Source organism: Clytia hemisphaerica, unplaced genomic scaffold, assembly GCF_902728285.1.
Source record: "Clytia hemisphaerica strain Z4C2 unplaced genomic scaffold, Clytia hemisphaerica genome assembly, whole genome shotgun sequence".
Lineage (NCBI taxonomy): Eukaryota > Metazoa > Cnidaria > Hydrozoa > Leptothecata > Clytiidae > Clytia > Clytia hemisphaerica.
In genome coordinates, this window is record NW_027104271.1 from 283,907 (window position 1) to 303,185 (window position 19,279).

General features: G+C 34.6%; 1 protein-coding gene across 1 annotated transcript in view; it reads left to right on the forward strand.

The window, feature by feature from the left end:
• The window catches only part of LOC136816689 (cilia- and flagella-associated protein 61-like), an 85,656-nt gene that overhangs the window by 25,092 nt on the left and 41,285 nt on the right, over window positions 1-19,279 (forward strand). The window contains exons 25-36 of the mRNA XM_067073017.1: window positions 180-255; window positions 862-912; window positions 1,847-1,923; window positions 2,885-2,986; window positions 3,570-3,656; window positions 4,140-4,296; window positions 4,700-4,796; window positions 6,041-6,217; window positions 6,911-7,029; window positions 7,316-7,364; window positions 7,709-7,820; window positions 8,297-8,484. Coding sequence (XP_066929118.1) covers window positions 180-255; window positions 862-912; window positions 1,847-1,923; window positions 2,885-2,986; window positions 3,570-3,656; window positions 4,140-4,296; window positions 4,700-4,796; window positions 6,041-6,217; window positions 6,911-7,029; window positions 7,316-7,364; window positions 7,709-7,820; window positions 8,297-8,484 — 1,292 coding nt within the window. The remainder of the gene's footprint in view (window positions 1-179; window positions 256-861; window positions 913-1,846; window positions 1,924-2,884; window positions 2,987-3,569; window positions 3,657-4,139; window positions 4,297-4,699; window positions 4,797-6,040; window positions 6,218-6,910; window positions 7,030-7,315; window positions 7,365-7,708; window positions 7,821-8,296; window positions 8,485-19,279) is intronic.

A 19,279-nucleotide genomic window follows, 5' to 3' on the forward strand; every position in this document is an offset into this window, starting at 1 on the left:
ATAGAATAGCTGTACTAATCAGAGGTATTCGGGATAAGGGATTGGAGATTTTAAGCTCATCGTAGTATGCATAATTTGGATGGAACTGGTTTAGTTCACAAGTCATGTTCTCCTTACCGGCCTTGAAATTACTTCAAACAGCGTTTTTATTGTATTTTACACACTTTTTTTGTTTATAGTTCACGTAGGCAAGTTATTTACCCATTGGAAAATCTGGAACAGAATGCACCCGTGCAAGATGTCCTTGAACAAAAGGTTCTACTCTAGCTTTATTAAAACGTCATATTATTTTAGTATATAAACTTTAAAGGTTTTGTTTCTAAATAAGAGTGATATCGTTTGCTTACTCATCCATTTTAATTCACAAGCTTTTCACATTGAATTGACACATATGTGGAGCAAGATGGTCTGAAGGAGGAAAAGAAAAACTATTTTTTTGTTTATATCAGCATAATATAACAATAGGCAGACACTGAATGAAACATAAGTCTGGTATGAAACGGGAACACTGTCTTATGTAAAAACTGTCTTGTGTAAAAACAAATCCTTTAACTGGTAAATGACCTAAAGGGCAAGATTTAATCAAATGAATTGCCAGAAAAAATCAATGTTTGATCTTATAGACGTTGGCCGTATCGTTATCTGACAAGACCTTCTCTAGATGGGGGAGTTGTTCTTCCGACTGGTTTTTTTATAATAATTGTTTAACACGTACATTGGAACGATTTTATGTCGTACATAATTCTTTTGCTGTTCACGAATAAGACAACTGACATCCTCAGTAATAATAAATCAATTCGACTGAAACCATTTTTCAGGATAGATCAATCTTTTATTAAATTTTGCGTTTTTTATTCATAGGATCCGTACGCTTTGTACCATATCAACCGAAAACTCACGTTGGAACCAAAGGTAATCTCTATGATTATTTCATCTCGTATCATCCCATCTGCCAGCACCGCCCTGCTGTTTTTGTAAAAAGTAAAATCCTGTTATGCGACGTTTTTTGACTTTTGTACTTATATTTAAATTTCCAAAATCTATTCAATCATCTTGGGAATTGAATATCTATTGATTGAACAAGGAATTTTATCGTATTTCAATAATTCTAAGCCCGTTTAGATAATGAGTTTCGAGAATTTTACTTTACATAAAGAATTGTCCGCTTTATTTGGGGACACACCAGGCACGACGCAACGGGTAAGGCAGGTACGGCGGCCGCCGTACCAGATTTTCACAAAAATACCCGAAGTTTTCCTCTTCGTCGGTCAAATCGCTATAAAATCGCTTAAATTTCCTCATTCGCCGTACCAGATATAAAAAGCTTCCGTCGTGCCTGCACACTGTTCGCTCGAAAGGCTTGCCATGAATATGATACCAAAACATTACCTTTTGCTTGAATTTAAAGCGAGTGGTAATTTCTTAGGACTGTGACAACGATTTCCGGAGTAGAATTTTTGGCTCACAAAAAAAAACAATGTTTTTGAGTATGCGAATTAGAACCGTCATAAAAACAAAAAATATAAATAATTGACACCATCAAAGATAGAGCATAAAATTCTTTTTAGAAAAAGTGCACTACGATTCCCTTGCTCAAAATTACAAGGAATGAAATACGGCTATTTAAAGCTTAAAATCTTGTTAAAAGTAAGGTTGACTTCATGATAGCCAAACTGGGTAGATCCTCTATGCGTGAAGTAATCAGGATCTACTCGGAGTCATTATAAGTGAAACATTTATTGCCTGTTATCATTTTAGAATATTAAGAAAAATTTTTTTTTGGTTTCTTTGCATTTGAAACCTTTTAAAAATGAAGCCCTATTTTTTTAATTGTTTGTAATTTTAGGTTGTGATCAATTTGCGAATTGTGGTTGTTGGAAGCTCGACTGTTGGTTTGTCTGCGTTGCAATCCTTTGTCTTCTGGTAAGTTCACCCACTACGAGAAAGAAAGTTTTTTTAACTTCTCCAGCGCGCAACAATTGTGAAAATTTCCAACTTTCTTTTTCGAAATCTAAATTTTCAAACTAGCTTAAAAGCTTGTAGCTTAAGAATTAGACAATTGTTTTGGTACCATTAGAAAGGTATTTTTATTCTCTATCTAAAAGCATCAAGTGGTCATGGTCTGGGACTTTAGTATATTGGCAAATTTAAGACGTCTCCCTGGTTGGAAGGGTTAGAGCAATTCTGTTCACATCAGTATCACACACAGATATTTTAAAGACTGACTTAGAAATAATTTCCCTCTTCGATTTCACCCCCTGCCTTGCGTAATTTTTCCAGGTGCTTCATTATTCTAATCCTCGATCTGCTGATTAATTTTTCGGAAAATATTATTGAAAATCCCTCATTTTCATGTAGTTCTTCGATCGGGATTAGGTCTTTTCAGTTCTTTGCAACCAGCATTGTAATTTCTACCCCCGTTTATTAGTTTTTGAAAGTATTTTCATCCACCCCGGCCATCTCAGACTTCCGACCTAGTGCAAGAAGAGTATTTGGCTACAGTGCGCAAGGTCTTAGGTACAATGCCTGGTAGGGTCATACCAAAGAATTCTGTACAAGAATGGTACTTGATGTTTATCAAATAAGAGAAGGATCAAGGGTAATTTCAGCAATCCGGAGAGAAAGAGTGGTACCCTTCCTTCCTTCCGGGTAAATAGCTATTAAAAGGAAAGTCTCAAAGACTTATAACGACTAAGACCCATCGCCTCCGACTGTGGTCGCAGACTTTTAGACCTCGGTTCCTCTCGTTATTGATTTTTTTTCACTGATTCAAAACTATTATTCGTCTATTATTCGTCTTATTATTGTTGTGAGGCATGAATCTTGAACTTTTTTCAACGGAAATTTTGAAATAAATTTGTGGATTTAAAAATTTCCGTTTCAGCCCACACTTGATCTTCAACAACTTAGTACTAGTCTCTGATGATGAAATCTTCCAAACTGACGAAAAGAAATGGAAACTGGCCGAATCTTTCATTCCTCAGAGGTATAATTGTTAAGTAAACAGCGCTTTTGATTTCGAATGCTTTTTTATCACATTTTGATTTGAACTCTCAATATTAAATCACTGCTGTGCTTATAATGCAATGCTTTCTTGTCAATTACTCTAAGCCATAAAAAGTTTCTTTTCCTTTTTTTGTATCTTCCATTCATAGTGAGTGAGAAAATCCGAAATGTATCTATCCTTCCTGAATGAATTAGGCCATTCCATTTTATATCCATTCAGGGGGGAATGACGAACAATTCCAGGGGATAATCTGAGAAAAATCTCCAGGGGGTGTTTTTTCATTTTTTCAAGGGGGTAAAAAGTTACTCTAAAATTTCCAGGTGATAAATACTGATTTTAGTTCGTCCACCCTCGCTTTAAGGTTTGAAAATAATTTTTCCGAGGGTATTTTTGCAAATTTTGCCATTTTCCAGGGGTTATCCACACATTTTCAATAATCTCTTTTTGACTTGAAAAGGTTCGTCCGACCCCCCTGTATAGTTTTTTTACGGAACAGCCCATTCCTTCTTTTAAAGTAAAAGAGTGTTTCCATCCTTATTTCCATACTTTTTTCTTCTCTTAGCATTGAGTACAATGATCGCCAGAAACATTTGCAATCTTTGCCAACATGGGTCAATTTCATCAAAGGGAAGATGACCAGGATTGATAGGTTAGTTTTATGTGGTTGATAGCCCTGATGTTTTTGTAGCCCTTGACAAAATGAGTTGTTGACCAATACTGCCTTTGGCTTTGTTAAGGGGAAAGCCCTTATTGTCAAAATTAAATACCTTCTAATATCTGAGAGCAACCCGTCCAACATTGCTCGCTTGAAACTTTTGTTTTTAAAGAGTTTTTAAAGAGGTTCCCCACCACAAAACACAAGAAATCGATTTCTGAGGTCAAAACTTTTCAAGAGCAATATTTAACTATTATTGGCACCTAACCTTGTTATGCAAACGAATGCCCCGTCTCTTTCATATCCGGTCAGTTTGCGCGGTCCGTTGCGTTAGTTTGAAATTTCGACGAAAACCGGTTAAATTTATTCCTTGTTTTAGCATCGATGCAATAATTTTTTTTTTCAAGCTAAAAATGATATTGATTTTCATGTAGGAATTCAACAATCTAACTTAAGTCATTCTCTGTTCTTTCTTAGGAAAGAGAAGACATTGATTATCAACGACAATGAGATTGTGCCTTACGATCAGCTATTGTTATGTACTGGTCAACAATATAAATTGACTGTCCCTACTGGTGCGGACGTAGAGGAACTTGTCACTACCAGTGAAGCTCTTCAAACTAAGCTACCTTCAGTAAGATCTTAACAAGTTTATGTATGTGTGTTTTTCTGCAATGGGACGGTTAGCTGCTTGTTTGTCTGTCTAGATCATGATCAACTGAGGACGACGGTAAATCAGGTTGACTGCAGGTTATTCCAAATCGCTTCAGTCACTCCGCCGTCCTCAAAAGTGCAAACACATTAACTCGCTCTTCTCTTTTCTCGAAAGACCTACCTTGATCATTGATCACTGGCTGGCCAGAAACAGCCTGAATTTTGTTCGGTTGAGCTTATTAGTAAACAAGGTATTTTGAATGTAATAATCGGAAACCTTTGGTATCATTACTGCCTCAACCTCAGTCAGTCAAGGTCCAGAGTAGAAGGTGTTCGGAAATCCTGACTATAGCTTGAATCGATATTTTCTTTCCATTACAAAGGTCCATACGGGTTTTACTCCAAAGAACGTCTTCACTTTGAATTCACAAGATGATTGTGTTGAACTCAAAGAATGGATCGAAAACTCCTTTGACACCGGTAAACCTTTTGTTCCATTATCATTATATTCTGGATGATTGTATCAGAGCTAAATTCTGTGATGTTATAGCTAAACGCTCTTAAAATTTACCTTGTATTCTGTAAGATGAATTCCTCACAATTACAGAATAGATTTTCTTTACACCCCCTTTTGTTTATGCATTGGCATTTCCTTTAACACATAGGGGATCCATTATACTGAAAACCAGGGTCTGGTATCCAGAAGAGTTATACATGATTGAAAATGTATTTATTTGATACGATTTTTTTTCTATTCTCTGATTCCATTCTCTTTGGTAATGGATGTTAGGGAGTCTCAATTTATCCTTATTAGACCTGTAACCGACAAAACTACAAATATGATCTTTCTAGTTTAGTTTTTTAGTTCTACAGTTAAACCCCCAATTAACGAATGTTAGGTTGACAATTCTATTTTTCCTGGCCAATTCCTAGTCAAATCTTCATAAAAAAGATTCCGAAAGGTGGACACTCATTAGCAGACCCTCTAATTAGCGGACAAAGTTTCTTGCACGAAATGGCCAAAACCCTACTTTTTCCTCTCTAATAAGCAGACATCGACCGTCAAACTGGTCACAGACAAATTTAGACAGGATTAATTTATCCAACCTTCTCATTTCTTAAACGCTTCAAAGCTTAATTTGAACAAATTGCTTAGACATTTGGAGCGCTCCCTTTACCCACTCAGTAAATTTGCTTACATCATAAAAATGATAAACTACAGGGACCTCTTGACTATGATTCATAAACTAAATTGTTGCATTCCATCTCTAGTAAGGCACTTCGGACCAAAATGTTACATACTTAACCCCTTAGTACCTTATACCAAAATTAGAGCACAGAATTGAAAAGTTTCTAAAAGGTGGGCACTTCTAATTAGCGGACAATAATGTATACCGAGTTTATCGTTCTACATCTGCAATTTGAGCTTTACGAAGCTCATTTGACGTCAACCGATACTTCTATTATCAGCCAGATTTAGAGAGAATGATATATGAGTGAAGGTAGATAGACTATCCCCATATTTCCCTAACACCTTTCCTTGGAGTGCTTGGGATTCGAACACAGTCCATTGCGGTGCAAAGTATCTGTGTTCGAAACCTTCATACTACCAATCGGCAGAATGTTAGTGAGACAAATCTACCTAAATTTTTCTTTTCGCAGCATGGCACATAAAATATTATTGAGTTGTTCTTGTTATTGTTGTTGAAAACTTTTCATTGCAGACGATATCATTGTATATGGAAACACTTTGGAAGCTTACACTTGTATTCATGGGTTATTGGCGCATGGTGTCAAAGGCCAACATATCCGCCACGTTCATCCACCCTCCGCCAACAAAAGCACTACATTCAATCTACAATATGTTGATGAGTTGATAAAGAAAGAGCTGGAGAAAGCAGGTATGGTTAGATTTTGTAATAAACTCATTTCTGGTAACGGGGTGAATTCGTCAATGTAAAAAGTCCATTTTCTTAAAGGGATGGTTTGAGATTTTTTGTCTAACTACTTTCTAAAGTTGAGATATCACATTTTGAAAATGGGTTCTCACACGTTTCTAGCTTTGAAACTCTATTGTTTTTACCAAAAGTCAAAAATTTGTAACTTAATTATCTCGACTTTGGGAAATATTTAGGCAAAAATATTTTGAGGTTTTGCTCAGGACAAAAGAAGGGTTCCACATGCCAAATATCCCAAACCATCTGATTACCATTTTAAGTTATCTACGCGCGTTTGGAAAACTGATTTTCTGCATAGCAATCATCTTTGGTGAATATGTGGGTGTTTCCTTTTTTCTAATTTTGATTTTTCGACGAGTTTTATGTCGAAACCAGGCTAAAACTTGGAGAACCTAGAGATAAAAATAACTGTTTGATTTTTTGCGGAAATTGGTATACACACTTGTTCCTTAGCGGAATACCTGGGCTCATCTTAAGTTTCTCAAATATTTTTTATTAACTTGGAGTTAAGTTTTAGGCAAATATCTTAAGTCTTTGGTGAATATGTGTGGTTGAAATTGTGATTCTTCGGCGAGTTTTATGTCGAAACCAGGCTAAAGGTCTTATCCTTCTTAATTGTCGACTTGTTCATCACAGGAGTGGTCAATTACCAAGGGTACACACTTGCACGTTGGAACCACGGCAAATCAGGTGAAGAAGATCTCAATGTTGCAACATTTACATCAGATTCTAAACCATTGACTTTGAAATGCCAGGTAAGATATTATCAGTGTTTCAACTTTTCCGTTTGTGGACGGAAATCCCGTCCTGTTGAAATTTTTCACTCAGATTTGCGTCCCAAACGTAAGCCCTGGAAGAACGGAATTTCAGAAAATTTTGTCTAATTTTGAACTTTCTGTCCCCGATTAACAAAAAGTGGTTACATCACTGTATTATTCTTTTCAAGCGTTTTTCATTTTTTTCTATCAAGAGGCCTCACCTCACCTCATGTTTGTTAAGTGTTTCCTAAAAATTTAAAAGCTGCTTTAATTTTCCGTAAAGGCGTTCGTGTGTTGCCACAAGAAGACTGTCGATTATCAAGCTTTCAAAGGTAAGCTAAAATCCTTGTGTTGATCCTGCCTTGGGATTCGAGAAGGAGAAGGAAGGATGAATTTCTCCTAATAATTACACGAAAGAATAACATGTACTTTTCCTAAACGTTAATGATATCGTCATTGTATAAGACTACATTTTGTAGTCTCAATAATGTAGCCTTATAAATGATGAAGTTATAGTAATTCTCTCTGATACATAAACAACCTGTTATGAAAGTTTGTAAGTTTGTAAGTATTGTTCAGGAATTCCTGAACTTACTGTCCAATTTCTAGCAGTTTGGAAATCTTTCGAAGCACCTAATAGTTGTACAAAGTACCCATGGGTTGATCTTTTTTTCAGCCATCAACGATAGTTTCTTGGTCTATGACAGCAAACTGGTGATCGATTCTAATTTCTGCACCAATGATCCTGATATCCGCGCCGCTGGTCCTCTCACCAAATTTGCTAGGAGGTATACCATTTTTAATCATTTTTTTTTTGTTTCAATAATTTCAAAATAATATTACCTAGTTACCCATAATTCTCCGTGTACTCCTTCTACTCCTTTTGAGATCAACAACCTTCGAGGTCAAACTTTAACGACATAGCTTATCGCATAAAATGATTCAGCATGAACTAGGCGTGTTAAAATCTTTCTATAATGATGCGTTAAACTTTAATAGCGGAAACAGTGTAGCAATTTTAACTTTTCATCTTGCTTTGGGGTTCACGTACGTCAGTACGTCAGTACGTCATTTCGATATTCCTTGTTGAAAGATGACCCTGAATAAGATTTTGAAATTATAATGTTTTGATATCGATTTAGATACCAGTGAGTAGCCTCCATAACTCGAAAGGGGAACACAAATTTGTTCGAGTTAAGAAGACATTCGAGTTATAGGGGTTTATGGAGACGCCACTGTATCATATTTTTTGATATCGATTCAGATACCACAGTGAGAACTGGACACATGTGAATTTCAATTCAAAAGAAGTTGGCATGAGACTTGCAGAATCTGTTCTGGATCTATTCGACCCTACCCTTGACAGTAATGAGGTTAGCGAACAAACGAAAGAAGGAGCTCAGTTGATTCCTAAATATAAAGAACCTGTCGTCCATTTGACTAAATTACCAGGTATGTTTTCTTTTGTAGTTAGTTGCTTTAAAGGTTTTATTTTTACATAAGTGTTCCCGTTCCATATTAGACACATGTTTCATATCAGGACAGTGTCTGCCTATTGTTATTCTACTGAACGAAGCAAAAAATGTTCTTTTGCTCTTTCTGACTAATCTTGCTTCACATCCGTGTTAATTCAATATAAAAAAGCTTGTAAATTAGAATTGACGAGTAAGCACTCTTATTTAAAAATAAAACTTTTAACTAGCCTCCTCCCTCCGTATTTCAATTTCGTTAGGGCCCAATCGTCATTGGAAAATTCTGTTAAAACTGGCACAAGGGAGAAAAATATTTTTTTGTTCTTCTCAAAGAAAGTCGTTCGAGTTCCGAATATCCCATATCCGGGAAATCTAAGAAGCGTTCGCCTTTTCCACGCCTTTCTTTATATGATAAATTGCATCGACGGCAAATTAGTTGTCTATTTTTTGTTTCGAAATTTATGCTTATTCAAAGCACTGATGATCAGTAATGGTCCGGGTCAAAGCACGCACGTGCTTGACAACCATCTTGTTCTTAATAAATATCTCACCTTACTTGAAAGCTCATTTATTTCTCCCATCAAAATTCATTTTCATTTCAAAAGAAAAAAAAATTACAAAATGAGAAATTCAAATATGTATGTCTTTCTCATGATCATTTGAAAAACAGTTTCAAAAAAACTTTTCTTCCTCCTCTTTGGAAAAGTGAAAGACAATTTTCTATTGACCATTTTTGGGCTTATTTTTTGTTGTCGATATTCGAACCTCCTTTTTCTGTCAGTGTCGCCAATTGAAATATTACATAATAAAAAAGAAAGTTATGTCTTTCTTTGAGAAGTAGGTTATACTTATACTGTTAGTTGTCCATCGTACAAAAAAAATTGTGAAATATCTTCATATCAATCTAGATCACCAGCCTTCCCCTATGTATTAATTTTTAGGTTACAGTAGTGGCCATTCAAAAAAGAACAGACTTTCCTGTAGCGGACACTTAGCAAAGATGCATATATACAGTGTGTCCAAAAAAAAATGGACACATTTTTGTATAAAATAAAATCCTCAAAACTCATTTTCTAAGATATCATTATCGACATATTTAATTCCCAAGACGATTGAATATGTTTTTGAGATTGAAATATTGAATATACAAGTCATAAAATTTTGCATAAATTATGAGGATTTTATACTATGAAAATTTGTCCACTTTTTTGGGACACACTCTACACATCCCATGACATAAATCTGAAGGCTAGAAAAAAATTTTCTTGTCGGCTTTGGAAATCGGAAAAATTTCTTATCGGCTTTTCCAAATCAGCCATTGCACTAGCAATGATTTAATGTTGAATGTTACCTTAAAGGAAGAAATTTTGGCGGAAAGAAAATTTGGCGGATTAAGTTCCCGCCAAAATTTCTTCCTCTAAGGTATTTTCCTTTCCTATCCATTTTAATCAGATCACTTATGCTAGTTGCCAGAATAGAACTAAGTACACGAAAATCCTTCTAAAGAGTTGCAAATCAACTTTCTTTTTTAGTTAGTTTTCTATCTGTGAAGCGGTGAAAATATTGCTAGTGTCTAGTGTTATTGAAATCAGTTATACGGATTTAAGGCCAAAACATTTTTACCTTATACCTTTTTCGAATGATTAATTACATTTATTGTGTTTTGAAAAAGTTTTTCAGTTTTTTAAAATTATTTTTCACAAAATTCTTATTTCCAGAGCATTAGAAGATAGTATATCTACAAAAAATTACATCATAAATTGAAATCATCTCTTTCTCGAGAAGAGGGCTAGTTTCATTGTACTTTTACAGTTTTGAAAACCATTAATTGCAAAGAGCCATTTTTGAAATTAGACCATATGGCTATCAAAACAATGTTTTCGCAATCAATTTTCAAAATTTCTTTCAAGGTCCATATAGTACTTCACATTCTTGTCCAATATTATTTTTGTGGTTTATAAAACTTTAATGTTATCTTTTAAACCCGTCTATGTATTTGACAATTTCCGTCCTGAGTTATCAAATGACCCAGAGTTTAAACCAGACCATATCAATCAACTTCAATGAAGAAGAAAAAAAGGTTTTCTGTCTTTTGAATGGGCTCTTCCAGAAAATGTCTGTACATGGGGGGTGGAGGATATAGTGCCCGGGGGTAGTGAAAAATCTACAAAATTTGCTCTGTTTGGGGGTGATTTTGCTCTGTTTGAAGGTAATTTTGAATGTCCAGGGGGTCAACTGATGCTTGTCGAGGGGGTTCGACCTGCTGTCCGGGGTAAATCCAAAAGTCATAATGTCCGGGAGGTAAATTTCCCAGAAATGTTATATCCTCCACCCCCCCCCCATATTCAATTTTTTTCTGGAAAAGCCCAATAGCTGTTTATCTTTGCGGTTTTAAAGAACCAATCAACATAGTTTTTCTCTTTTCTGAATGTACAGCAAACAATCTTTCCACCAACTAAACTAAATCATAATCATGTAGTTTATTGATTTGATTATAATTCTTCAAAGTCCTGTACACAACTTGTCTTTCAGTTTCATTTCTCTCGGCCACGCCGGTTTTCCGAGGGGTCCGTTTCCTGCGGTCCGGATAATTACCACTCATTATTGGAGAGCTACAACTTTGTTTCAAATCCACGATTGGTGAATGACAAAGTTCTTCTTTCTTATCCTCGACAGTCTCTTCTACATTATTATTCTCATTTTCTTGTTTTGGCAGATCCGATTTAACATGTTCGGGCGTTTTCTCTTCTGCACTCTCCTCTTCATTTTTGACGGCCTTCTTTTTACCACCGCCCGTAATGCGGCGAATAATGCCCCATTTTTTGTGTTTTGGTTTTTTGCTCTTTTGTTCTTTCTTGGTGTATTCGGTCTCAAGTTCTTTGACAGCTTCCTCTAAAGCGAAACCCCATTTGTGGTCTTCCATGATCATTTCTTTCTTTCTGAAGAAGAAGAAAAAAAAGGTGGAAATTTCAGTCTCATGCACGGAAAACTTTAAAAAATCTAAAATATTGTGATTGTAGTAATATAAGAATATGGCCCAATTCAAGTTCTACAGCTATAAAGCCTTATATAGTTCTGGTTTTTTATAAGCTACATACTATTTTCCATAATTTACTTGCTTCGCTAAATTCCTGAAAATCTGACTGACGGTTTCGTAAGTGAACCATTAAAACTGGAAAATTGGGGTTTTAGCTCAAAAGTTCATGTTGTTTCTAAAACCCCATATGTTTTTTCCATACTAAACAAGCCTTTTAAAAACCACGACATGTCTTTTGAAAGAAGCTCAGGGTTTTTTGGAAGTTTGTTTTATTTTGCTTCTTTTTCTTCCTATTCCTTCTTCTTCAATTTCGAAACATTTTTGAGAGAGAGATGAAGTTTGCATAAAGTAAAACAAACTTTAAGTGGAAATATAAAACCATGTTTAGTCAACACAAATGACGTCATAACCTTCTTATCGTGGGTTTGAAAAAATGTAACAAATCGAAAGGTAAACAACGAACCAATCAAAAAGTTTTTAAAATTATCAAGTTAACCAACACCATCCCCAAAACCATCTCTTCTGATAACTTTCATAACTGTCTTTCTCTATATCTTGGAGCAAATTAAAAACAAAAAGCTCCGAAGTAATCAATCATGCTGGTCTTCCTTTAATTGTTCTCCATTGTTCTTATTCTATATATAATTTAAGACACTCCTGAGAACTTAAAACCTTTGTTATTTTGTTGATCTCTCTACTACCCACTATTTCTTTCGATTACGTAATTTATTTGGTGGAAAGTTATAATAAGAAACCTTTATTGAGCGATTTCAAGTCACTGACCGCCCACCGCCCACTGGGGAGTACTAGGGGTATTACGGAGGTGTGCCACCCAATTTTTGATATCAGTAATTTTAAAAGTCTAAAATCGAGGAAAAAAACCGAATTTTTGTGAATTTTGGGATTTTCCTAAAGTTTAGCCTTAGATATTTTAATTTTTGCGAACACTATTACATACCCGTAACCTCAATTTACAAAAGTAGGAGGCACTACCCATCCCCCATCCCTCGGGGTCTTTATCATTGACCAATCAAAACACAACAATTGGTATTCCAGCTGTTGGGAGTTTATCTTCAAAGGAAAAAATCTTCCAATACATAGGAGAAGAATTTCTTTAAATCTGACTTCTAAGTCTTCTCTTCCAGCTTCTTCTGTAAATTAATAAAACCAAGAATAACAAAAAATCTCGTCCTACTTAATCTACATTTTTCGAAAGTCTGAAAGAATATTCATAACATATCAGTTTGTTAACAAACTACCACAAATATATTCAGTTGACTGGTGTATAATAATCTTCTTCCTCTCTCATTTTAATCAAAACTTCAACCAACAAAATAATAAAGTTCAAAAAAATAAAAAACAACTACTGAGTTAAAAATGAAAATAATTATTACTTCGTTTGAAAGATAATGAAAAAACCAATGGAGGCAGATTTATAACAATTTCATGATATATGTTATTCACGCATACTCACTACCTTTTTTTTATAAAAAGAGGGCCCCCCAAAAAGGCCCCTTGAACATAAAAGTGTTACCTTTAACAAGATCTTCTTCTTTTTGCTTCGTTGACTTTTTCGCCTTTTCTTCTTCAATCTTCAAAAAAATATTTTCTTCCTTTTTTTTACTTTTGCAATGTTTTTGCTTATTATTTTGCCTTTTCGTGTGGAATAAACTCTGTAAGAAAGAGAATAAGGGAAAAATTAACCATTAAAGATATTTTCACCTCAGCACCACCTTTTCCCGGGAAACTATTGGATACTTAAAAGTGTTTACGAGCTCACGGAATCTAAGAATTCATTATCACTCATACCACAATACGCTAGAAGGATTCACACCTCCTCTTTAAAAACTCCAGGCTTTCATGTGAAGAAAAAAGGGGTAATCATCATCAACTCTTACTTTTATAACATCTCTGCATTGAAAGGAAAACAGGGTTTTCCTCCCCCCTTAATTAAAAATTCATGTTGAACAAGCCATGACATTAGATTAGACCCCTTTTTTCCGCCCAAAATTCTTTTAATAAAGATTTCGAACAATAACAAAAACAGGAACAAGACTGAATTCTAGCTTAAGCAATCAATTTTTCCAATCAGGTTCCTCTCTCCTTCCAATTTTTGTTGATTGATGGAATTTCCTTACACGTTTTTTATAAATAAGAACATCCAAAAATTTTGAAGCTTTTGGATGTTCTTACTTTTTGAATTTTAAGCCTAAAAATGTTCTTATTTTCAATATTTTGTGGGTATTTTTGTCCATTTTTCTAAGAAATCGGATGTTTTAAAGTCCCGAAAGCCTTAAAATGTTCTTAACATTTTAGCCATCGAAGCCATGTTCTTATATAGTTTGTTCTTATAAAAAAGTGTACATAATCTTCCCGTTACATTCTTATCAAAGAAATCTCGATTATTTTACTTTATGACGTCATCACGAACAAGATTGCATGGGAAGATAATTTGTTCATTTTCTATTTCACATAATTTACCATGACTGTTTTTCTACTTAACACCTACGTATCTTACCAACACCTACTATGATTCAATCCACAGTGATATAAAAAGATGCAGGTACTAACAGAGAACTGAAATAGAATTACTACACGCTTTTGTTTTATAAGAATGGTGTTTTTTCATTTCAGCATGGATATTCTTAGCCTTTTAGGACAAATCATTCGAAAGTTCTTATAGTATTCTTAGGTTTAGGATCCAAATTCAATCTAAATTTAATAACATGTAATGCATACCTGAAACATAAATTGGCATTTTTGTGAATGTAAAAGGGATAATTAGCAATTTACAGTGAAAATGCTCTTAAAATGGCACTCTTAGATTCTTAGCTGATGGTGATATTCTTAGCATATTATTAATTTTTCGACCAATTTCATCATGAATATTCTTATAAAGAGTATATTCTTATAAAAAAGGTATGTATTAGAACCATGTAAGAGAGTCGGATGTAACCTCTCATCAAGTGATTCAAAATCCGTCAACATTTTGAAAACCTGTTTAGAAATTATTTTTTTACGACGCTCAAATAACCTTGAAGCTCTCTAAAGCATAACCAATCTTGTATAATTCTTTTTAGCTTTCTAGTCTTTAAATTTAAATTAACCTGATTAAATGCTATCCAGACTTTGCAAAGAGGCCTGGGGGGTACTTAATCAAAATAGGTGCCGGGTATGTGTGAGTCCTAAAGTTCCCCTTTTCACACCCTCAAAGGGGTACAAAACCATCAAAAAGCAATTGAGCCTCTGTTAGGGTTCCAAAATTACGAAAATTAAAAATTGGCTCCCTTAAAGGGTCATAAATTCTTGAAATTTGGAGTAAAATTTTAATTTTTTTTGAAATTTTAGGTAGATACTCTCTAAGGGTGGCAAAAACGTCAAAAAATGGAAATTTTTTTATTCAGTCCCTCTAAGGGTCGATTTTATAACTTTGGCTCGGACATACCCGTCATCTTGCAAACCTAGTACTCGCCCCCCCCCCCCCGGGCAAAGAAGGAAATAATGATTATGTACGTGTGATGTGTACTAAGGACAGAGTCAAAAAAATTCTCCAAGGTCAAATTTCAAATGGTGCTGATCAATGTCTTCTTTTTACAAATTGTTAAATTTTCTTCATCAAGACTCAAAATCGCCCATCGCTCTTTTGATAACTCCTACCTAGCAGAGTATTATCGTGCAAGCTAATATAACGTGAACCTGACGTAACATCACAGTCCCTGCTGATAATAATCTTGAATTTTGTAGAATAGAAAAAGAAAGTAGAAGAAATTTCATACTTTTTGACTTTTTTTGTTTGATTTACGTGACGGTGTAAAAACATGCTTTCAACCCATGTGGTAACAGAAATAGAATACACATAATCTAAAATCGAAAAATTGTCTCCTGAAAATGTGATTTATAGCATCTTCTTGAAAATGATGAAAAAAAAGTTCAATTTTATGAAGTTCATGCAGTTTTCCATTTGCCAATTTTATAAGAACAGAATATTAGGGGGCAAACCTTTAGGACCCGTGACATCTTTTATGCGACGCAACCAATCCTGGTCCATTTCAAAGAATACAGTATTTTAAGAGTTTTTCGCGAGGGGGTTTTCAGCTAAGGCCTAGGAAAAATTTTTTATGACCCAAAAAACTGACGTCACATGCAATACCCCTAAAATTTGACGAAATTTCAAAGTCAATAAAATCTGAAAACATCACTTATACCAATTGAAAGGTCTCAGAAACGATATAGAGGATTTTTAAGTGGATATAGTCGATTTCCAAACGACGGATATGACGTCTAAAACGCAACTTTTGCGTCAATTTTCTTGTGAAAACTTAAAAATGGTGCAAAATGAGTACGAGAACGTAATCGAAAGTACTTTTAAAAACAAATCGGTTTAACAAACGTTTCTTTTAAGCCACAGAATACGTTTTACCCGAAAACAATTTACCCTTTATTTTTCATCTCTTAATGGTTAACCGCGATACTTGGAAAAAATCTACCTTGAAGTTTGTATTTTTCATTTTACACAAATTCTAATTCCCTTCGAAACAATCATTTTTTAAAGTTATACAACAAACGCGAGATTTCTCCGAAATAACTTTAAAATAGGAATAAGTTCATCGTCTGAACCAATGACTAGGAATTTTCTTATGTTCGTTAGAATATCATTGGGAATTGTAATTTTGGCGCCTCATAAGTGACGCCTCTTTTTTCAATACAGTAATATCTCTATCTTTAAACTTGTAAGAAATTTGAACTCTGCTTATTCATTTCTCCCCTAAAAGACGTCTTTTAAAAACTAATTTTCCAAGTTACAAAGAAATTGTAGAATAGGAGAGCTTTTCGTACCCTCATAAAACTACAGGAAAGAAAGCTCAATAAATTGAACTTCTTTTTACCTTATTACACGAAATAAACAATAGATATGTAATTAACACCAACTAAAAACCCTTTAATTAAAAATTCATGAATTTCAAGCAAAATTCAAGTCAAAACTAAAAGTCAAAATCGGGCATAATGTCTAAAAATAAACTTCAATTTTACTTTAGAAATAAGAACAGGATAAGAATGATTTCAGACTCAAACTTCCTCAAAAACTGGTGAGCATCAACCAAAATTTACTGGTTCTTATAAAAACCATCATCATTACGGCTGCTTCATAGCTTCATAAAAAGGAAATTTTCAACGCCCGAAGCCAGAGAGAACAAGAGAATTCAAGGAATGAAATTTTTGAAGATAGGAAATTACTGGGATGTTCTGGAGTTTTTATAAGATACTTCACTAATTGGTCATTAAAAGTAACAGAGATGACGCGTTCTTTAGAAAAAGTAACAAAATTGTTTTATTACAGGTTAACGACCAACCAAATCAAATAAGAGCTTGTAAAAACTCCAGCTTGCCCCAAATTACGGGGAGCCGAGACTAGGTATATTCTATGTTTTCCATTATATTCACACGTCTATACCCCAAAGTTCAGCCTGTTTAAATATCCCAAATCATACTTAATGTAGATAAAATTCCCTCCAGCAACATCTTTTTGATGAACAGAAAATGGTCTTTTTATATCGATAGCTACCGTTTTTTGTTTCCACTGTCAAATTCCTAGCTTAATAATCTTTATAAAAGTTAATTCAAATAGCAGTGTTTTCTCTGTTTTCGTTTGTTATTCTCCTTACCATAAATCTCACTGTCCACAAATTTGTTGAAACACAAAAACGTCACTGTAATCCCACAAGTCCATCTGGCAAATTACTTTCAATTAATAATCATGTTTACGTAGAAAGGAAAAATGATGACGATGATGATTACTGGCTGTTTTTCTGCCTGATATGAAATTATTCTATCGTCATTTTTTTTATAAACACGTTCTCTGCCGGCTACGGGTATACTCTTGGGAGAAGGGTTACTTCCCTACCTTTTTAAATAAGGACTTTGCTACTATACTTCTTTACTACAATTTTTCAATCAAAGTTAAATTCTGCGCTTGCGCATTTTTTTTATAAACAACCCCAATTTTCGGCCCAGGGCTCGAGTTGCTAAGGATTTTCCGGAATTCAGCGAAATAGTTGCCTATGGATTTTGAGCCAAGAATGCCTAACAACTTCAACAATTTTAGCTTTTTATCTCGTTTAATGACTAAAATACCTCAAATTTGGTATTCAAATACCATCAGTAACAATGCTGAGACTGACATGACAGAAGTGAATTGGCGGTCACACTGCTGAATGCCCGGTTTTTGTGAATGCGTGAATGGGCATTTTCGGTTGCGTGAATGCGTGAAAATTGAAAAAAAAATGCGTGAATGCGTGAATTGAAAAAACTTGCGTGAACGTGAAAATCCCCTTTTTGACTGCGTGAATGCTTGAATCTGGGCTATTTTGTGCGTGAATACATGAATTTTCCCTTTTTTCCACTGATTGTGTGCAGTGTTCCTGATTTTGCAATGTTTCCCCGATTTTTCCGATTTTCTGAAAAATTGGGTTATTGCGTGAAACTCAAGGAGAATTTGCGTGAATGCGTGAATTTCGAAAAAATATTGCGTGATTGCGTGAATTGAGGGTCTGCTGGGAGGGGTTGCTCCTGAATTAAACATAGGGTACAATTCCCAAAATATTTAAATATAGCACAAATAATAAGAACAGAATAAGAACAATTTAAGGCCCAAAGTGTCACAAAAAGAAAAGAAGAGGCGAGTTTCACTGGTTGTTGCAACGTCCAAATAATTGAATCAAAATCAGTTCATTGTTTTTAAGCTTTCCCTTTATCAACGAAAAGGTGCTGCAGTTTCATAAAACCTTTTTTTTCTAATTCTGCTCTGCTTGAAGAAGAGCTTGGGCCTTATATCGTTGAAGAAGCTCGTTAAACCTTATCACAAGTTTTTTGTTTCAATTTTCAAACTGTTCAAAGAGTTACGAAATCTTACCAGCTTTTCAAGATCTAATCTGACAAAGTTTTTTAGATTTTTCCAAATTTCAATTAGTTGCTTTTTATCTCATGAATATTGTTTCCAATCAAATTTGAAATCGTTTTCGTAAGCTCATGGGTTTGCCTTCTCTTTTTTATTCGTAACTGTAGGTGTTCGCGAGATCTACTTCAATTATATTTCACACTTTTGATGCTAGCATTATGTGTGAGAAAACACTTTTGATTAATTGCTTTAGTTCCCACGTTCTGAAATACAGTAAGAAGACAGAAGACACTCCCAATAATGTTTACTGCTACTTTTTTTGTCGCTTTTATAATCCCTGTCAGTATAACATATCAAACCGTTTCCCCCTTTTGAGGGGGTCCTTTTCCGTTCCAAGGGGTAAGGTTTGATATGTGGCTGATTTCCATAGGTAGATACAAAAATCTGTCAAAAATAACTGGAATTCCATGGAAGTAGCTTTTTAAATCCTACTAAAATTCCAGAGGTGTTTAAACCTGAAATTACCTGGAATTCCAGAGAGTTACAGCATTTCCAGAAACAAAACCGCCAAATTGAATGAGGTAATCTCAAATCTAGGTCCAAGTCTACGTCTAAATCGCCAATACTCACAACGAAACAGTAACACTGTTATTTACCGGATAATCTCCAAACTCTGTTTAATTTCTAGCTTTACATTGTTTATTTACTCACTATGATGCGAGGTGAATTTCAGGCTCTGATTACACTGAGCTCAGGTCATTGATCTCCGAACAGATTCTGATAATCCACGCATAGCATGTATACACTTTTAAAGCCATGACTCCGTAAAAGCTTACTTTAATC